Genomic DNA, 22,097 nt, shown 5'->3' with positions numbered 1-22,097 from the left:
CGAAAATATTGGGTATAAAATTCCATATTGAGAGGCAAGACTCTGCAGTTTCAAAGAACATCCAAAGTTCAAAGAAGAGGTAACATCAATCTTTGAGGGCAAGCAACTCACATTTAATGATGTCCAAGCAGAGACTTTAGAGAAAGTCTTAATGCCAGGAGAACAATTTTCGTTTAAGTGACTGGGCGCCACCTTTGAGTCTGGTATCAAGTTCCCACAATACATCCATAGCATTGATGTATTTAGAGAGCTAGATACGGTGCCTCCAGTCAGCCTTGCTGCTTCTTTGTTCCAGTGGCCACTCGCGTTATTGCAAAGGAAAAAAAAATCTCTGCGGCCCAAAAGCCATTTTCCCCATAGACCACCATTTTGGAGAGGTACTGCAGACTTAAACATGTTTTTTTCAGCTGTAAACTAAATGATATGACAGTACTGTGATAAAACACATCAATGCTGGTGTCTATATTGACATTTCAATCCAAAATTGTAAAAATCCTTATTTGATGGGTTGGAAAAATGGCTCAACACGCAATCTACTGTTTTGAATCATTTTTGGCGCAGTGATTTGGATGTGTGCTGTTGACGCCTGTAGAAGCACCACCAAATTGCAAGCTTTCCACTCAGATCCTCACATGGCTCGGCAGTGGTTAAAGATGTCAGCGGTTCCCTCTGTAGCAACACACTGCTAAGTACATGTGCTATGTACATTTGAATTCTATTCTAACTACATGCTGAGCCTCGTCCAAGAGCTCCGGCTTCGTGCATTGCTGGTCTGGAGTCAACGTCTTGAATTGATGCGGCTTGGGACCACCATGGGCCTCCACCACACTACTGTGCGCTTAAGGGGATTCCTAAAAAGACCTCCACCTCCAAAGAGCCCTCTAGCAAAGCGTCCTTGCGGTCCCTGAGCAACTCCTGCCTCACACAGCCCCCTTGCCCACTTTTTAGTTTTTTGTTTGTTTTTTTTAGCATTTTTAAAAGTAATGGTGTTGAGTTACACTCAGAGAAGTCCGTAAATCTATTTACAGGACAAATCCAACTAAAATAAAGACCTGGTTCTACTCTTTATATTGTGAATTTTAATACATAGGGATTTTATATGTGTTAAACTTCCCCAGTGCCTACATACGAATGTGTAGTGGGCCGCACAACGCGAAAGCAAATCCGGAAGCTAGAAAACTTCTTTGACTCATGGGCCAAGCGAGCAGTTTTCGCTCATATGAATGTACGCCATCTTTGAGTCCGGCATCCAGTTCCTACAATTCATCCATGCCAGCAACACGGCGCTCACACAGAGCAGAATGGAGCTTCTCGTCTAACACAGCTGCCCAATCGGCTCTCTCCATTCCTGACAGCTGGCCAATCACAGAGCCCTCATCAGGCTGAAACTATTCAACATGGAGACAACAGTTGAGAAGCTTGAGGCGATGGTAAGCGCAGTGTAAAACTATTTTATTGTCTGAAATATTATTTTTCTGAAATTGCTTTTATCCTCGTTGAATTATTGCAGAGAAAATCAGCAGCTCATCAATTATCGTTGAGTTAGTCATACGGGATACCTATCACAGCAGTCATGATTTTCTCTTTGTAACGTTATCAATGAACACCTCTCACCAACTCCTTTACGCCATTCAACAGGCCCGTCTGGCTACCGTCAGGGCACTAAATATTACAACCTCGTTTACACCTCTCCAGCTTTCTAGCTAACAGTTAGAGCAGCGACTATTACGTCCACTTAGAGGCCAGTTCAGACGTATTCTGTTTTATGCGGCTTCCTACTGCCTTCAAGATTTGTTAACATGATCACCATAAAGATACGTACATGGCTGTTGTTCCGTTTTATTACGTATTTCCGTAATGTAGCATCATAAAAACAAGCCAACATTCAACACAGCTGGCCACAGTTCAGCATATGGATCGAAAGCACTCATATCAGGTTGCTTAGAGAATTGTCATTTTCATTACAGCTCAAATGTCTTATCGTGTTGTTGTAACCTAATTGTAGCCTTTTTTTTTAAATAAAAATAACAATTAACTTATTACAGACATGCCTTTTCATAATTATACAATAATGCTTGTACTCCTCCCCTAATTATTATGGGAAACAGAGGATTTTTTTTAATGCAGTGAATAGCTAAAACGATATTATCTGTAGAGAGTTGTCATCTTGTGAAGAGAGTAGCAGAAAGCTCAGTAAACCACGTATAAATGTTTGATCAAATACTCTTAATCCAAGGTCCACTTAATAGCATTTTCCAGACCTTTCAACAGTATCTCACGCACTGTGTCCCAAAATCCAAACTACTGATTCTAAGCAGATTTTTACTATGTAGTGTGTTTAAACTAGAAGAGCGACAATATAAAGTACTTAAAGATGACTTTTTGTGTGCCAGTGATACACAATATTCTCCAACATGCAATGCACAAAGGTTATGGATGAGTTACTCACAGCTGGAAAAAAAAAAGTTGATGATGGTGAAACAGCTCCAAACAATATTGGAAAATATTAATAAAATAAAAAGTAACCGTGCATTTCTGTTTGCTGCAGGGGTTCTGTTTAATTCTTTTCACATAAAAAATGAACAAAATATGCAATTTGCCCAGCGTGCCCAAACTTAGAATATAGCCTTTAGCTAAGCTACTGGCTAGTCCGCTGTCTGTCCAGCGCCCTTTTACATTGTACTACTGGTGACCCTGCTAGAAAACCAGTGCAATGTTAAAAGGGCATTGGCCAGAAATAGTTACAAGCAAAGGAAAAACTGTCAAACTCTGAAGTTTCAGCTGTTGGCAGGTGCTCTGACTTCATTGCACTACTGTATCAGACAGCGAGCAGTGCAATAGTATTGTCAAAGCATCTGAAAACTGCAGAGACCAGCTGCAGTGACTACTGCTACATTTCTAGACTGTATCAAGTCAAGTGGACATGATAGATGGACCATTGTATTATCTGACTTGGTAGGTGAGAGTGTACTACACCTAGGCTCAATAGTTTAATCTAGTAATTGAAAATAATTGGTGTACAATTTGAATCGCTGAAAACAAATAAATGTATCAGTATGTCTATGTGTTGGCTACCAACCTACTGTGTCTTGAGTTTGTCCTGCACTCTACTTAGTAACATGATCAGACTCGTTCAAAACTGCTTTAAAAAATAACTGTTAGGTAACTCCTGCACTGCCATGGCGATGAATTTTCCTGACAGTAAGATTGATTTAGAGAAGTAAGCCTTGTTTAACAGCTTATCTCAATCTCACTTGAAATACCCTCTGTAGAATTTAACCAGTGCTACCAGTCTCATCAAACACCACTGTAACCATGGGGATAGTTGGATCAGTCACCTTTGTCTGCATTAAAACTCAGCCCATTTTATCAACAAACTGTCTTATCATTTGTACATTGTGTTGATTTTGAAATTTTATATGACATTTTTAATACTTTTAAAAACGCTTTGTTTGACGTCAGAACAAGAGACATGGAACAAAGAACATCTAGGTTTAACTAAGTGTGGCACCATTTTCATGGTGCTATTTACTTCAAGAAACACCATTTCCTTTGAATTTTATATACGTAAAAGTTGCATTTATGAGTAGGGCTGGGTATTGAATATATTATTTTGGTACTAAAAAAAAATGTGTATGTAGCACTGAGTATTGAAAACTGTCAAGCACTGAAAGTTGACATAGAACTTCTAGTCAGATTTGTAGTTTTGTTTACTGATTGTTTGATCAGATAGAATCAGTACTAGTATTGAATTTCAGAGAGAGTTCAGCCCTACTTTTAAGCAGAAGGAAGCAGCATAGGTTTCCCAATGTACTATCAAAGTGTAAAGCTGAGTGTCTTTGCAGTTCCTGAAGTCAGAGGCTGACCTGGAATACATTGAGAAGCGGCTGAAGCTGGACTTCATCAACAGCTCTGCAGAGAATGGATGTCCTGCTGAGGTGATAACTGAACTACCACAGCTGTTGTTTCTTTTAACATTGTCATAAGATTAAAGACAGGACACCATCTCCAGTCTGCAGGTAAAATGAGGACATGCTGGCAGGTTTAGTCATTTGTGTGCAAAAAAATATGCATGTGTAAAACAAGAGTAACATCCCATTTCTCTCCCTAATATAAAATTTCAATTCTAGTAATTCAAGTTTTTTTTAGTCTGTTTTTCAATACATAGATAAACATAATGCGACAATAGACAAAATAATACAGCAAATCAATGACGAACAGGTAACATAACAAATGGAACAAAACAATTCAGGGCACATAGTAATAGCCAATACAAGTATAATAGTAGATTTTCATAATAGAAAAATTAAGAATATTCAGCTACTGTTATGTTTCTTTCTCTATATACATTCAAAATTAGATCAAACTTGGTAACTATCAGTCCTTGCAATAAAAGATTCCAAAGGGGCAATTTTCATCACTAATTTTAACCATTCAGCAAAAACAGGCTTTGTCTGACTCTTCCAGTGACCGGGAACAATCATTGAACTTAGCCTAAAAATACAAATCCAAATTTTTGTTTGGATATATACCTGATGGCAGGAGAGATCTGTCTCCATAGGTCGGGGTTGTCTTGCAATGCTTTGCAACCACTCTTGCAATTCTTTTGATTACTCATATCTTAAAAGGAGAAATAGTAGAACATTCCTACACTAAAGGAAAAGAAGTACCAAATTCATTTTTACATTTTTTTAATAGTATATGTGTATATGTGTAGTTATTTGTAGTGCACATTTAAATACTCATAATGTTCATCATTATAAATATTTGAAATCCCATATTTTCTACCTTCTCTTTAGTTCAGTCCTTTAGAGACAGTACCGGTGCTATATACTGTATATGCCTAAAAGCCACTGAGGCTGGATGCTTGAACATGAAGTCTGTACAGGCTATTTACTGACACTGTGCCTGCAGGAGAACCTGGCGGTGATACTGGAGAACCTCAGGGCCCTCAAGGCCAAACACGCAACGTTGTGCTCCCAGGTGAAGGACATTGCAGCTGCACAGAAACAGTCCATGGACTCCATCAGAAACCGCCTTGGCAGTGTCATGAACCTGATCCAAAACTTCCAACAGACTACAGAGGTGGAGGTACCCACACAGTACACTCACTGTTCAAACACCACCTTAAGTACACATATTGTATATAGAAGAGAGAGTAGTGGGAACTGAATGTTGTTTGATTATCCAGAATGCAAGTGTGTTGGACATGATTCCTTTCAGAGTTGAAATAATAAACCCCTTTATAATTGATGTCCCAGATATTAGGTGAAGCTTGACAAAATAAGACCTTTGTTTATAAGCCCTTTTCAGGCATGGACCTTGTTAGATAATGTGTTGGCAATTTTATGCATTTGGCTCATGTTTATTCAAACATGAGCACCTGAGTCACTTTTATGTCAAATTTCCAGTGGCATTCTGACAAGCTCTTACCTAAGGCCTTTTCAAACACTGAATACGTAACATAATCCGACAGTCAGTCTTTCCAGTCCGACTCATGTCACCTAATTATAGTCTGAATATTCAGCAAAACTTTTTAAAGCCCACAGCATTTGAGCAAATAGGAATTAAATGAGAGTCACAACCTAGTCTTTTCATTTTTAACTCTGCTTGGCAGAGTTAACAATGGCAGCAGAACAGGCAGCAGAATTCTATATACAATATGCAAAATAAGGACAGTGATAATAAAAATTATTGGGTGACATAAGAATGGTGAGACATGTTAGAAGGGAGGGTGAGTGTCGCCATCAGTGATGCAGCCTTTGATAGAATGGAGAACACTCTTCTTAATGTATATCATTACATTTTAACTGACCACTGTTCTCCCAGCTCCCTCTTATCGGGCCTCTCTCACAAAAGCCATTTGTGAGCACCATTCACACACAAATTGCAAATGGTGTTTTGTTTCACAAAAGATTGTCACTCAGTAGATCAATTTGCAAGTCCTACAGGGCTTTCACATGCTTATGCAAGGGGCGCAAGTATGGTGTTTGTTTGGATTAGGAAAATCTGTGAAAACTATCACAAGAGAAAATGATCTCATGCTGCAAATCACAGATTATATGTTACAATTTTGGTGAAACGGCCCCCAGGTGCCAAATATTGTGCAACCATTGCAGTTAAATCCATAATGCTCCTGTCATAGCTGAATAAAGACATTAGGTTTTTAAATTTACATAAAGGGGGCCAATGGCTTTTTGGCTTTAACTTTAAAAGATAGATAAAACCATCAGCGTTACAGAGTCTGTCTCTGAAAATAACTAAAAACCAAACATTTTAAAGAATGATCAAAATACATAAAAATGTGACGTAACAAGGGACAACATTCCATGTCATTTCATTGTAATCAAATATATTCCATCCCTCTTTACAAACTGTTGACTGTGGCCTTCTTAATATGCTGCAGGTTCAGCTGCTGACGGAGTCAGAGCAAGATTCAGCAGAAGTCCTGGCTTCATCCATCATTCAGACCACAAGAGAGGTAAGACACTCAGCTCCAAGAAACCTTTATGCTTACTGGTAACCTTCGTGACAAAGTCAGCACTTCCCCAGCTTTTTCACAACTAAATCCTTCCAATATATTGCTGGTGGTGAGCTCATAATGTAATTTATTAGAAATTAGGTCTTTAGTTTGCCTCAGCTGTAGTTAAACACAACAGCAGACTTCACAGCTCTGATAGCACGGCAAAAGACAACAGATCAGAGAGCAGTAAGGCTAATGTTTGCAAGATGAAGGCCACACCAGGAATGGACAGTGTTAATTTTGGCAACTGGTTTTGATTTAGTTTAGTCTTAGTGTTTTGAATAAAATGTGTATTACTTTTAGTGAAATTTGAGTAATTTGTTAGTTTTAGGGTGTCCATGTCACTCTGTTTTGAAGTAGTACATGCTGACTCACCTCAGTAAATCCAGTTAGAATTTCCAAACCTTGTCTGTTTGAACAGAACCATCCATCCATTAGCTCTTCCACGTAACCTTTAAAGGTCGTGGGGGGGCTGGAGCCAATCCCTGATTGACACTGAGCAGGTTATACCCTGGTACACCTAAGTATATCTCTCACCTGATCACTAAAATACTTTTAATTGTCCAGGTTTAGTTTCTGAGGACATCGTCACATAACATCAATACTGCGATCTTTGCGAACATCTAGAGGACAATTAAGATGGACCACCGACATTAATCCTGGAACTAGTTCACTCCTTCTGATAGCAACACTAAAGATTGCCAACTGAAAGTAACGTTTATGTTACTTCCATATGCACAGCACTTGATACTTACATTAGCCTTTTTATATATGTCATTGTGCTGCCTGCATGTTTTCGTATTTTGTCTCAGTTGTTTTATTGCCACTCATTGTCTTAGTCCATAAATCTGTTTCTTCAATAACAGGTTACATTGGATAACATTACTGTTTGACATAACTTTTCAAGGTGTTTCTTATTAATAGAGGTGCAACAGGTCAAGCAGCTAAATCATCTTAATCTAGAGATACAGTGTGGGCTCCCACAGATTCAGGATGTTGAATAAGACTTTGCATTAAAACTTTTGTATTTGTCCATCCCTGATATTATTGTTTATTTTTTGTTCACTGACAAAAATTTTATACATTTCGTCAAAGTTCTCGTTTTCATGGTTACTTTATATTTAGTTTTTGTCTTGTTTTGTCATGATAAAAAAGGTTGCCAATGAATATTTTTTGTCGTCGTATTCATTAACAAAATTAACACTGGGAATGGAGGAATAAAACTAAACCACAGAGATTCCTGCTTTACACAGGAGTTATCAAAACTACTGCTTCCTTACTGCATTTATTGACCTATTAAGGGAAAGTTCACTGAACAGGAATGCTCTGTTCCAGGAACATTCATCATGTTCATGACTATATGTTGAGCCAATTTATGTTGATGAAGCAGCTCAGTTGAGGGTGGAGATTCATGCTGAAATATTACATCAAGACCAGTTTGAGTTAAATGTAGGGCTTCCAACTGTGAATTAGAGGATATGCCTATATTCAATAAAACTATCAGCTGCTAGCTGCTGTCATAAAGTCCAAAGTTTTGTGTAATTATTTATTGTCTTTTTAGTTAAACAACTATTACTTTGAGAGCACAGAAAAAACTACTACAAATTAGAAGCGTGGTAACACTGGTAATTACATCGTCATATCTTGGTGTTATCCATGTCCATAAAATTCAACCGCACACCCTTAAACTTGTTTTTCTGATTTATTTATTTTTTTGTTTATGATAATATCAGCTGTCTAAAAATTTTCACACCATCTGATGCTCTTTGTCCTTTTTTTACACTGCCTGAACTAACTGTGACTCCTCCACTAGCTCAGGGACTCATCTCTTTTGCCACGTCCAGACGTTCAGCCTGCAAAGGCCTAGAGCTTATGGGAAATGGGGTTTGTTAAAGGTGGCTAAAAAAAGAAATATTGAATAAACAATGAGTTTATATTATTTGTTTTTAAAAAACTTCTGTCCTGAATATCATCTGTTTCACTTTAATGTGTATGAATGTTTAATTAGTGTAAAACTCCTGCCAGTGAAAAGTTTCTACACAAGGTTCATATTTCAAGTCCTCCAGCGGCTCAAAGACAATAACTCTCCCCTTTCTAGCAGACTTAATTTGAGACATTGGTGCAGGAAGTTTGAAGTTTAACACTGAACAAAGGAACATACATAATTTGTTTGTGGTGACGTTTCCCCTGGCTATTATTTGAGACTCACCTATGATTTGAATACTGGTTTCTATTTTGAAAGGTACTGTCTAATAAAAATTACATATGAATATTAATGTTTATTTTGGATTTGTTCAAGAGTATGATTTGGGAAAACACAAAGCCTATAGTAATACAAGCACAAATGTGTCACTGATAAGTATAAATATTTCCTCATAAAGTCAGATTAATGTGACAGCAAATGTATTGTTCACTATGGGTGCCATGTGGATTAAGATGAAAGTGAATTAGCATTTTTCTAGCATTCAGAAATTCATCTTAGAGCCCTCCAGCCTGCTCCAGAACACTGCTCAACATCATAGTGAAAGACTCACCATACTGATGTTAATAAAGTAGCTGTTTGAGTGACATCACACCCATTTCCATTAAGCCGTAGATGGTCTGATTACAGATAAATTCCATTTACATTATGCACCTTGTTACAGCAAATCAAGAGTCCGTTTTTTAAGTGAACATTAGTGGAGGTTATATATGTGTCACTTCAATTACTTGCCACAGTTAGGTAGGACACTGGTAACTATAGATTGTTGTTGATTATGTCTGCTGTTGTTGTACCTGAAATTAGTAAATGTTTTCTTCCAGCTGCCTCCTGCTGTAGCAGCTTTTGTCCAACAGCAGCCACTGAGTGAGTCTTACCTTCAAGTCTGCTGTGAATACTGTAGAGATGGTAGCATCGTTCTGGTGGCTGATCGTTCTGTTGGTTGGTCCACCATTTAAGTCAAGACTTAAATATCTCAACTATTGAATGGATTGCCATGAAACGGGATTAATTGTAATAACTTTGGTGATCCTCTGACTTTCGTGTAGCTCCATCATCAGGTCAACATTTTAATTTGTCCAAAACTTGGTTTTATGATCAAATACGTGCAAAACTAATGACATTCCCATCAGCCTCAGCTGTACTCTGTGTTTAATCAGAAAAAATCTTAGCATGCTAACATGCTAAGCTAAGATAGTAACCATGGCAAACATTATGCCTGCTTTACATGAGCATGTTGTTATTTTGAGCATGTTAGCATGCTGACATGATTAAAGCAGCACATACAGCCTTCCAGAGCTGCTAGCTGGGTTATAGACTCTCTGTCTTGTTAACACATCAGTCATTTAGGTAGTCATTTAGCTAGTAGGGCTAGCTGCCAACTCATTGTTTTCAGTTTGTATTTAACAAATTCAGGGTTTCAGCAGTATTTTATAGTTAATGTTTGAAACATTTCACAGGTCCTTAATCATTTCCTGGAAGTTCCCTCCAAACAACTACGTAATTTGGTAGTAATTTTAGTGAAAAGGTTGTGATAGATATTCAACTTAATTATAATTATTTGGAGAAAACCAAACATGGACCAATCAAATTGTGTGTATTATTCTGTGCAACTCAATGAAATCAGATCCTGTTTTACTAAAAATAATCTTTGAATTTACCAACACTGTTCAGGCTGTATGTGTCCTTCACTGATGGACCATGATGTTATCTCTGATGTGTCCAAAGTCTATAATTAAATCTTCAGTTTTAGATACAATTAAGTCGAAAAATTTGTTATCATGCCACTTAACAAAAGTAGAAGGAGCACAGCCATGCTCCTGTTCTATACCCTGAAGGGCGATATACAGCAGTGGAGAATGCTATTTCAGTCAAACTACATTTGAGTTCTTTATGTAGGAGAGAAAATGTGAAATTCCTGACCTTCGACAAGATGAATGTTTTTAGATGCACTACTTCTACTGTCAGACTTTGATTTAGTTTTTGTAAAAATGCAATTTGCTATCTACCAAGAAGAGTGAAATCCACAATCTGAAAACTGATACATAGCTTAAAACAGCTTAACTTTACTTTTAACTGTTTTAAAACAATAAGCAACTAATTTTCTTTATTTAGCAAATGATTTTTAAAAAATAATATATAAAAACATGTAAATGTATCTTGAAAATGTACATGTATGTTCGAGGGTTCAGTTCACCCAAATTGCACCCCCAGCCCCCCCCCCCTTTTTTTTAAAATAAATTTGCATCCGTCATGGTCATGCAAATTCTTTGATTTATTTGACCAGGTTTAGAGAGATCAGTTGGAATGTACTTCTGCAGTTTACAGATTACTCCATCAGCTGACTGAGTCACACTTTGAGAATAATGTCTACATCCACAGGCTGTGAATATGCGGAGCTGAGTGAAGCCATGTTGGAGGCAGTTCCTTTCAGCATGCGCTCCAACATCAAACTGGCTGACCTCAATATGTTCTACCAGCAGCTGCAGCAGCACCTCAGCAAAAAAAAGGTTGGAGAACCAACTGCAATGAGCCTGGTAGAGGAGAGGTTACTGAAGAATACAACGTAAAAACATGCAAGGACAAAAAGAATAAACCGCTTCAGTCTGGAGGAGCATTCTATTTGAAGACTGATTTAAACCTACATATGGTCTGTTTAAAGGTTTGTTCCTCTCATGTTATAACATTTTTTTCAAATGATGCATCTCTAATACGGGATTCACTGAAAATGTATTAATTTTTGGTAGATGAATATATACGTAAATCTATTGACTTATGGACACAGCTACATTATTTGATTTCAGATAGATATATTGAAATTATCGGTTTTTCATCAGAAGGAACAGAATTGACCAGCAGTGCCTTTCTGTTTCCTCCTGTCCTCTGCAGTGGATCCCTCAGTGTGCAGAAGATGAAGCATTTGAAGATGAAGGTGAGCAATGCCAAGCTGAAGGTCCTGCAGCACCTCTCTTTAGTTGAGCTGGACAGGAAAGGCCATGTTCGTCTTGCAATGTGAGGTGGATCAACAGGTGGATGTTAAGTGGACACTGTTGACACAGTGGGTGTTGCCCCAGGCTATGCTGGGTGTACTGGATTTGGCTACTTCTCCACCTGTTCCACATGACCTGCAGTATGAAAAGTGAACTAACTGAAGGATCAAATTGCAGACACTCCTGAGGTCACGGCCAGACCAGATGTTTGTGGACACATCAGTCATATTTTCATTCCAAATGCAGATGTTTACTGTTTAAGATCCACAAGTGATACAAAATGCAACACGATTTCCACATGATAGTGCTCCATTTTGACTATGCCCTCTGCCTCCTACCTGTTCTTCAGTGCCAGTCATCCCAATGTGTTCCTCATTATTAATTCACCTCCTGCTGAATCCTTGCCATGTGTGGTTTGGTTTTACCCTGAGCCTTTATTAGCCAACAAAACCTAATAAAGGCCATTAAAACAATAATGTGCATGTCATTCACAAATTTTAATGAAGCAAGCAAAAACAAACAAAAAAGGGGATTATTTTCCTGTTTTTGGTTCAGCCAATCACAAAAAAGAGGTGAAACATGGCATGTTGACATATTGTAAAGAAGTTGGAACACCTTATTGTTAATGTCTCACAGTAGCCTTTGATAAATTCGATAAAAGGATCAGCATTTCAGACCCAATTAGAAATAAAATGAGAACACTAGTAGTACTTCATTCTCTGATTGAAATCCTGTTCCACCTTTGACAACACCCAACAACTGTTGCACCTGTAACCAACCAAAACAGTAATGTCACAGGGTCCTGGAGTGCACATCACTGCATCAAGGTAAGTAGTGAAACCACTGTAAAGTCAGCAAAAACAAGATTTTCAGGGGGTTTTAAGATACACTTTTACTAGTTAAATGATCAAAAAGTGGACCAGCCGTGGCACTTCATGGAATGAGAGAGTCAGAGTGCCACAGTGGCACTGTCTGGTTTTTATGACTACACTAGATTGATCTCAGGTGAACGACAGTCTTCTGACAGTGGATTTGGACTGGTCTCTTTTGTCCATCTAGCAGCTATAATGTGCATGGCTGATCAGAGTGGCTCACATGTCCAAGTCATATTCTCTGGTATCTGGTCCTTTAATGGTAAATGTAAATACTTTTGATGCAAAAAATTTTCACAATTTTGTGCTGTTTACTCCTTATGGTATTGGAACAAAAACACAGGTAATGGCAAAACCAACTCTGAGGATTGGTTTTTCCAGCAGGACAATGCTCCATGCCACACACTATGTCAATCAAGGTGTGGATGAAGGACCACCTTGATTGATCAAGACCCTGTCAAGGCCAGCCCAATCTCCAGATCTGAACCCCATTGAAAACCTCTGGAATGTGATCAAGAGGAAGATGGATGGTCAAAAGTCATCAAACAAAGCTCAGTTGCTTGAATTTTTGCACCAAGAGTGGCATAAAGTCACCCAATAGTAATGTGAAAGACTGGTTATATATCTGGTTATATATATCGATATATACATAGATACATATTTATATACATACATACATACATATACATATATATATATATATATATACATACACACATATATCTATACATACATACATACATACCTGCCTTCTTGTCTGTTTTACCTGCCAGTTTTTGACCACCTGCCCATTTTTGGATTTTGTCTGGATTATCCGCCTGCCTGTTACCAACCGCTGCCTATGCCCCGACTTTGCGTCCTGTTTGTCCTTGCCTTCTCTTACCTGTCAAGCTTTAATAAAGTGGGACTGTTGTGAAATATTATACTAAATTTAGTATATATTATAAATATTATATATCATAACTACCAGTGCCTTTGAGTCATGCTATTGAGTTCTCTTTCACCACATGAAACACTTAGTCTCCCAAAATTGGCTTTTTAATATGTATTGTCATAAAACGATAACACAATTTTGATATAACAACAGTCGTGGCATGACGTTCACTGTGTTGAGATGCCTGTCAAGTAAGTCTCTGCAAGTAGACTTACATATTAAACCAGTGTCAGTGTATAGCATTTAACAAAGACTGGTAGTTACAGTATACACCAAAACTGAGTACACCACTGTGCAATATCACTAAAATGGTAAATGATTCAATTTGTATCATCTTACAATAATTGTATTATTTTTAAGTTGAAGTGTACGGTATTTGATCTTCTGTATAATTAAAAACAGGTTAGATAGACTACATTGAAAACATGGGCTGCAAAGGACAACCTCAATGGAACACCACAGCTTTCTCAGTTTTTGCCTGGGCTATGTCTAATTCAACATGGCTCCACGTGGTAAGGAAGTGCTTAAAGTAAAAAACCAGATTGTGAGACTTCATAAAGATGGGAGAGGGTAGATGAGCATCAGTAGGCACATAAACTGAACATAAGCTGAAAAACAATTTTAGCTTATGTTTAGTGATTAGTTGAAAAAGGTGGGAAAAGTACACCCTGTTCAGCTGTTTCTTTCAACACTACTCTGGATGATCAATTAACAAGTGCATATATATATATATATATAGATAGATAGATAGATAGCTATAGATCTATATATATATACCTGGGTTTTTAGTAACCCAGTACAATTTAACACCCTATCTAATTCCTAATCACTCTATTTGTTTTTAAAAATCTTCTGGTGTCAAAAAATTATGTTTTTCTAATGTTTTTCTCTAAAAGGCCTATAGGGTCCCTACCACAGGTATATCAGAGTGTTACTTTTTTTTTTAACATTATGCTTGATACAAGTGATAGCAGGTATTTCTGCGCCTGGTGCTAGAGAGTCTGGATCTGTGACTGTAAACCACCTACTGCCCCTATGATCCTACTCAACACCCTCTGCTTCAAATATTATGATTTTCATCTATTATTATTGATTATAATAATATCTATTATTATTATTTAGTTTTATTAGTATTATTATTCACCCTATTATTATAATTATTAGTTTTATTATTAGTCTCATTATTGTTATACATCTTTATGTTATACGTCTACTGTGCTATGCCCCCACCCTCCACCCCTCTCGCTTTTCTCCCTCTCTCTCTCTCTCAACCCAGCTGGTCGGGGCAGACAGCCGCCCACCATGAGCCGGGTTCTGTTCAAGGTTTCTACCTGTTAAAAAGGAGTTTTTCCTTGCCGCTGTCGCCAAGTGCTTGCTCATGTGGGAATGTTGGGTCTCTGTAAATATAACTATAAAGAGTATGGTCTAGACATGCTCTAAATGAAAAGCGCCCTGAGATAACCCTTGTTATGATTTGGCGCTATATAAATAAAACTGAATTGAATTAATGTTGTGTTTTCCAGTTTGACCTCATGTTGGCACTCTTATTTCACTGTTATTATGAATAAACAGAGGCACAATGATGAAGAAGTTTGTCTATATTACCTTACTGTCACAGTATCATGATGGTGCAGAACCTGGGTGTCAGCTGTACTTGCCGTACACATTTCTGCTGGCTCTACTTGTTTATAGCGCCTCCCTGAGGATAAAAGCTCAAAGTGTAGGTGCAAAGGGTGTGAAGGATCCCTTATAATCTGGGAAGCTTTGTTCATTATATTAAATTCATGTCATTGGTTGCATCTGTAGCTTTCCTATAATTTTTTTAGCTATATTTACAATTCTTTGCAATTTTAATCTATTCCTAACATTTAAATTTCCATACGACATGGTCATATTAAAAGATAAAATACTTTCCACAATATTCTTATTCACCATTTCCAAAGTATGTTTACTAACATTAAAAACATTTAACTTTCTGAGAAGATACAATCTCTGTGTGGCTTTCTTAACGATGTTATCAGTATTATCTGTGAAAGGTGGCCATCGATCACAGTTCAAAGATATTCAAAACTACTGACAATTTCTGTGGGGGAATCCAGTGATTGTCAAGGCTGCAGTTTTTATCTGCATTTATTTAAAGCCCACTTTCCTCACACCACTACCACAGGGAAGTTACATGATTAAAAATTGTGGAATCTATTGCACTTTCCTCCTCATACAAAAGGTATATGTAATGTAATGGCAAATGGACTGCAATACTTACTCTAGTCTTATCAATCACTCAAAGCGCTTTAAACTTAATGCCACATTCACTCATTCACACATACATTCATACAGAGCTTTTTTTCTATACATACAGTGCTCTCTACAGACACATACTCACCAATGATACATCGGGGGCAATTTGGGGTTCAGTATCTCACCCAGGGACACTTCAACATGCAGATTGGATGAGCCAGACCACCGACCTTCCGGTTAATGGATGACCCACTCTACCTCCTGAGCCACAGTCACCCCTGGTCATCCAAAACCATATCATCTGCACACTTTAGTAAACTAAACTGTGGGTCTCGGGTTTATACTGATGCATCAGCATTCATACTAACTAGAATGTGCATATCCTGAAGAAAATGACTGCCTGCAGCAATCACACTAATAAAGAGTGAAGATAACAATAGTTTGATTACTTGCAGCAATAAAGAGTGAGAAGAACTGAATTTGATAGCTGCACTTTGCAGCCAAACAGGAGAACAAAAACTCAATAATAAAGAACAATGGCCAAACAGCACTCACTCCACCAGAAAAGTTACATTTTTTGAAGAAATTTTAGGTGTGCTTACACCACTGACGCTAGCCACAGGCCTGCTCCCCTGGCATTCCTAGGTAAAATATTGGTAAAGTTACAGATCATCAAAGAGAAGCAGGGTGAGTTGAAGACAGATGGTTTTGTGGCTGACACACAACTTTAAACAAATTTAAACTATACAACATATCAAAAAGCTGTTATGCACCAGTATAGATCTGCGTGCCAATTGAAGTTTGAATGATGCTTCTGAAAGAATAGCAAAGTCATTGACCATCGAAAGTGTTTGCTGTAGTGCCACCCATCTGTCAAATTCTAGGAAATCTTGACCCAAGTGTGACCTTATTAGCATTAGGTAAGAAAAGTCTTAGCACACGACATACTCATATTTGGTGCATGTAGTTTGAAAACTCTGGGTAAGTAAGGTGATGTAAAAAATAATAAAACGCGGGATAATAATAAAAAGATATTTGCCTTAAGGGATTTTGTAAGTGTATCAGCTTATCAATTTTGGCTATCAGAAATGATTAGTAATTATCTTTGTAGATTTAATCTACAAAAAAATCCTATTCAGGGCACCACCTGTAAAAAGGGAAAGGATAGCCAATTCACTGATTCAGTTTCACATTTATCTATCAATTTTGATTAATAATTAACCTAATAACTACAACCAAATTTACCACAATTTACGATATCAATAGCTAGTAAAGGTTAAAGGGCTGGAGTTTCAAGAGTAGAGGTTGGCAACATTCACTCTTGTGCAACATCAAATAGACAAGTAGGTACATTCAAAAGCATTTATTTATCATATAACAAAAGTGAAAATACAAAATAACAAATCTAACGGATGATACTATGTACAGTGTGTGTGTTTGTGTATAGGAAAGCAAAAAACACAAAATCATTCAAATGATTTAAAATGGCAGTGTGAAAGGTAAACAAAGAAAACTACAAACATTTGTAAGAAAATAAAACATATATACAACCAAGGATGGCATTATTAACAAAAAACCTTGTTCAAGTGCAAGGAAACAATTTCACTGTAGGCCTATACAAAACCCATACATCTACTGGTAACACCAACAACAGATATAACATAAGACAGTTCAACCTCTTAATGGTTCCTCTGAAATAATGGCCATAATTATGTAACAAATTCCAGTTCTTTGGTATATTCAGGCTTCAGGTTAGTTTTGAATTCATTTTCAGTTCAGAGATAAGTTTAGCATTCTGTGTGTACCTGATAATAAAAGCAAAGGGACTGTGGAGTTGTAACAACAGTCCTACCACACTGGTATCACCAGATAAGTGGATGAAGAAAAGGTGTCTACTTCTTTGGGCAGATGAAGTTCTAATGGTGGCTTGCCATCTCTTTTGGCAAGGAGAGAACCCAGCATCCAAGATCCAAGGTACAGACGGATGACAAATTAAGATAACACCAAGATAGGTGTCTTAGTAAGGTGTTTGGCCACCAGAAGAATCTCAATGCACCTTAGCACAGATTCTACAAGTCTCAGGAACTCTACTGGCGGGATGTAACACCATTTTTCCAAAATATTTTCCATCAGTTGGTGTTTTGATCATTGTGGTGGAGAGTGCTGTCTAACACGTTGGTCCAAAATCTCTTGTAGGTGTTCATTTGGGTTGTGATCTGGTGACTGCGAAGGCCAAAGTATATGATTCACATAATTCTCATACTCATACCATTCAGTGACTCCTCGTGCCCTATGGATGGGGACACTGTCACTCTGTTTCTCCACTCAAGGTTTTTTCCTGCAATTTGTCACTAGTCTGTATCTTCGGGTAGTCTCAAAACGTAGCCTATATTACAACAGGGCTATTATTTTGAGTTAAGTCTCCATTATCTATGGCCATAGAAAATCAACAAATCATTTACGCTCTACAGTATCTTCATTTATGAATTGTGTTTCCTTTTAACATCAATCATGAATTATGATTACAAATTTTTAACCATTTTTAGGTTTCATATTTCCCATGAATTTATAGTACTTTTAATCATGAACTGAGGAATTGTAAACAGTGTTGATTCCTTACACACCTCATAAATTTACCATAGAAGTAACAATCTTTCACTTCCATATTATCTTCTTATGCACAAATATAACCTACTGTCACACTAGCAGTATGTATCTATAACCTATGCTACTGTACCCTTAACACTATTATGACAGTGCAAAAATGTTCAACAAAAATAAAAATAACGCAGCTACATTTTACATTTCAGGTTTCATTCGGTGTAAACAAAGCAGACACCCCACCCTACCTCAAGATCAACAAGTCAACTACAATATCTCATGGCAGTAAAATTAAATAGATGGAAATTTAAACATGGAAAAATACACATTCTCCCTGCAGCACCACGTGTCCACCGCCACATGCCAGTCAAGTGATTAGCTACATTAGCTTAGCCAAAAAATTCACTCACAAAGATACTACAATGAAGACTCAACCTATCCAAGTACACAGTTCCTTGGATTACTTCAGTCATTCTGCTGGTCTGTTGTCTAGGCTTTACACACAAATCTATTAGGTTTTTACACTAAGGAGTTCAACCAAGCTTATCACTGGCTTCACACTCTTCTCTGTGTCTGCTCTTAAGTTTTCCCTCACTGCGTGATGTTGACCTCCTTAGTGGGAGGGCAAAGATTAACTTATTTCCTCTAACATGAAACTTTCACAAGGCTATCTAACCAATAAGAAAATAATATTAACAACAAAATCAGTCTGACAGGCAGATGAGTTAACCTACTCCCTGCCTTGTCATAAAACACCAAAAAACCATCTGCACTCATGTTTGTTGGGAAGCACATGCCCATCATTTCCAGTTACTGGGACCAGTTTCATGTTTCTAGCTCATTCCAGTTCATGGCAATTTGAGCCACTGCAGCAGACAACAAATAAAAATAAATATATCCGCAAGCAGTTTTACGGGTTCTAGCCATTTTGCATTCAACAGAGGGAAGCGGCTCAATCACCCAGATTTAAAGACTGGAGTAGCAACGAGTGGGCTTTAGGCTTGACAAAGCCAAGCAAAGTCACCTCAGCTAGTTTGATTCTGTTTAATGATGGAGTGAGATCAATCACACACTTGTTTGTAGTAAATAACATCTTATCTTGTCTATCATATTCAGTCCTAAAAGCATTGCAGAGCTCATTGATGAAAAAAAAAAAACGACTTCAGTGCTGTTTATTAATATTTTGCTCCAAAAACAGTGAGCACAAGTAAACATTTTGACTGAAGTTAATAACAAGCATACGAACAGAGAAAAGGGTTAATGCAATTATGATTTTTTGACGTTTTTTCACCCAGTTTCAGTTGAACTGATCCAGGTTGTATTTTTTATTTATTCATATTTCCACAAGAGTATAACTTAAGCATTAAGCATATTTAAGGTTGTATGAGAGTAGTCAAGAAATAAAAATGGATGTATATACAGAAAACATAGAAAAAAACATAGACAAAAGCGTTACTTGCAGATTTTAACCTTTTCGTGTACAACAGAAGAAAGCACCTTTATCGCCTAAAATTAAAGCCACGAGCAGGAACAAGGGGGTTTCAGGCTTGACAAAGCTGTGCAAGATCACTTCAGCTAGTTTAATTCTGTTTAAAGAAGCAGTGACACCAATCACATACTTGTTTCATCATCACAATGTATGCAGAAAGAAAATTGTAAATTCAAAAAAGTGCCCATGTAGTAGATAACATCTTATCATGTCTACCATATAGTAAATGCACTGGAGAGCTCATTGATGAAAAAGATTAACTTCATTGCTGTTTATTAATATTTTACTCTGAGAAAAATTTGCTGAAGTACATACTTTGACTGGAGTTAATTACAGGCTTATGGAAAGAAAAAGGGATGATGCAATGGGTAATGCAATGGAAGGTGCTATTATGATACTAAGCCATTTTCTTTGCCCTGTTTCAACTGCAGTTGATCCAGGCTGCGTGGTATGTTTGATTTATTGTTGTTTTCACAACACAAAATTGTGTTTATGGACCTTAATTAAAGAGCCACATCATTACTAGTCATTGAGCCAAGTTTAGTATTTTTAGCTATTTCTAGCTAACAGCAATTTGAGCCATGGGCCAAGACCACAAATAATAACAATAATAACTAGACCTGCAGGCAGGTCCAACCCCCTTCACAATCTGCGCCCAGCATCCGCACATTGAGGTGATGCAAGTCAGCCCCACAGGCGTGATGCAAGTATCAGGTTGAGCACAGCCGGGACACTGGAAAACATTCCTGTAAATTTGGATTGTTTCTAATGGGTAATCCAGAAAGCGTGGTTAACCTAGCCTGGTATATACCCTGGTTTTGGGGTAAATGATTTGAAAATCATGAGGGTGCTTAAATGCTATTTACAACAATGCAGATTGGAATGCAACCTAAGATGAGTTCGTAAAAAAAGTTGGTTTCGCATATTTTTCAGCTTTGTGTAAGAGTGCCATCTAGTGGCCAATATGTACAGGATCTCTTCCTTTGTATGAGTGCAAGTATTTCCTTTATAACTTTTGATTTTTTTTGGATTATCAAAACTCTTAATAACTTGTGATCATGAGAGTACATAAATGACACGTGCAAAGTTTCACGCAGCTCGCACTTCAAGCCTAAGAATAGTTTAGAAAAACAATTTCAGCATATTTCATGATTTTGCAACAAAAGCGCCACCTAGTGGCCGATTGTCACCAAATTTTGCACAGAGCCTCAGTGGACCATGGGAAACTACTGAGCCAATTTTCATGTTAATAGGAGTGATTGTTGCCAAAATAGGCAACACTTCCTATTTTAACTGCAATCTAAAGGATGTTGTTCCTTTATAACGTGCGTTATTTTTGGATTATCAAATTTATTTAATAACTTTTAATCACGAGAGTCCATAGATTATATGTGAAAGTTTAGTGCTGATCACACGCCATATCACAAGATTAAACTAAATTCATGGAACACATGAATGTAAAGTTTTTGAATGTGCGTTTACTATGTGGGAGTGACTGACAAAAACGTGCTTACCATGATTATAGCGCCTCCTGCTGGATGTGTCATTTTTGGTATCTGTTATGTGTGCACCATTCTATTGCTCCTTGAAAATTTTAACTTACATAACTTTTACAGTGTATGCTGCAGTACCACTTTTACCAAGGGAAGAATATAAATAAAATAAATCTGAACAATAGGGTTCAGTAGGTTTCCTAGCACTGCTGTTACGGGGAGTGACGCTGCTTTGCATGCGTGGCCCCCAGCTCCCTCAGGCTTGGACCCCTGCTTTGCATGGAATTTTTCCCTTGGTAAAAGTGGTACTACAGCATAGTAGTTTGACGTGCCACACTGAGGTTCTGTACAAAATTTGATTCATATTGGCCAATAGGAGGCGCTGTTACACAAAGTTAAAATACCTTCTTTTTCAAATTTACTTTTTTGAACTCATCTTAGGTTGAAGTCAAATCTGCATTAATTGTTGCACGTAGTATTTAAGCACTCTCATGATTGTCGGATCACTTACCTCACAACATGGGGTAAGTTGCAACAGGTTCCCTCAACAACAAGTCCAGGGTTTTTCTGGGTTAGGTTAACCACGCTTCCTGGAATACCCGACTGGAATACCCGTCAGAAACATTCCTACCTTGGCGGAATGTTTTCCAATCTCTTTGCTGCTCATAAACTGAGACTTGCAATCACACCCGTTGGCCTTCAGATCCAACTTGCATTGCGTCGACGGGCTGCCGATGGGAATTGTGCAGCAGGCTAGGACCCTGTTTATACCTGCCTGGAAGTCTAGTTATTACCATATATCTTATTCTAGGTTTGTTTTTCTGTTCTTTTATCTTAGCTCTTTTCCTGTTTTGTTTTTTCCTTCAAAGTCGCAACTTATTAATCCTCCCCCATACATACCCAAACATGTACAAACATTTGTACATGTTTGTACATGACATGTTTGTACATGACAACCATACACAACACCCCAGGTAAG

General features: G+C 37.6%; 1 protein-coding gene across 1 annotated transcript; it reads left to right on the top strand.

Annotated features, from left to right (window-relative positions):
- The first annotated feature begins 1,223 nt into the window (after positions 1–1,223).
- ska2 (spindle and kinetochore associated complex subunit 2) lies at positions 1,224–12,943 on the top strand. The gene is made up of 7 exons (XM_040151338.1): positions 1,224–1,430; positions 3,846–3,938; positions 4,915–5,091; positions 6,407–6,481; positions 9,326–9,368; positions 10,884–11,007; positions 11,388–12,943. The coding sequence occupies exons 1-7, from the start codon at positions 1,398–1,400 to the stop codon at positions 11,515–11,517; spliced, it is 675 nt and encodes a 224-aa protein (XP_040007272.1). The 5' UTR covers positions 1,224–1,397; the 3' UTR covers positions 11,518–12,943.
- The last annotated feature ends 9,154 nt before the right edge of the window (positions 12,944–22,097 follow it).

Source organism: Xiphias gladius, chromosome 17 (genome assembly GCF_016859285.1).
Source record: "Xiphias gladius isolate SHS-SW01 ecotype Sanya breed wild chromosome 17, ASM1685928v1, whole genome shotgun sequence".
NCBI lineage: Eukaryota > Metazoa > Chordata > Actinopteri > Istiophoriformes > Xiphiidae > Xiphias > Xiphias gladius.
This window is presented reverse-complemented; position numbering and strand designations above follow the sequence as displayed.

Bases quoted from the DNA above. Each gene is read 5' to 3' on its own strand.
- ska2 (XM_040151338.1), top strand. From the start codon at position 1,398: ATGGAGACAACAGTTGAGAAGCTTGAGGCGATG. The intron at 6,482-9,325 runs GTAAGACACTCA...GTTTTCTTCCAG, and splicing joins TCATTCAGACCACAAGAGAG to CTGCCTCCTGCTGTAGCAGC. The intron at 11,008-11,387 runs AAAGGTTGGAGA...TCCTGTCCTCTG, and splicing joins CAGCAGCACCTCAGCAAAAA to CAGTGGATCCCTCAGTGTGC.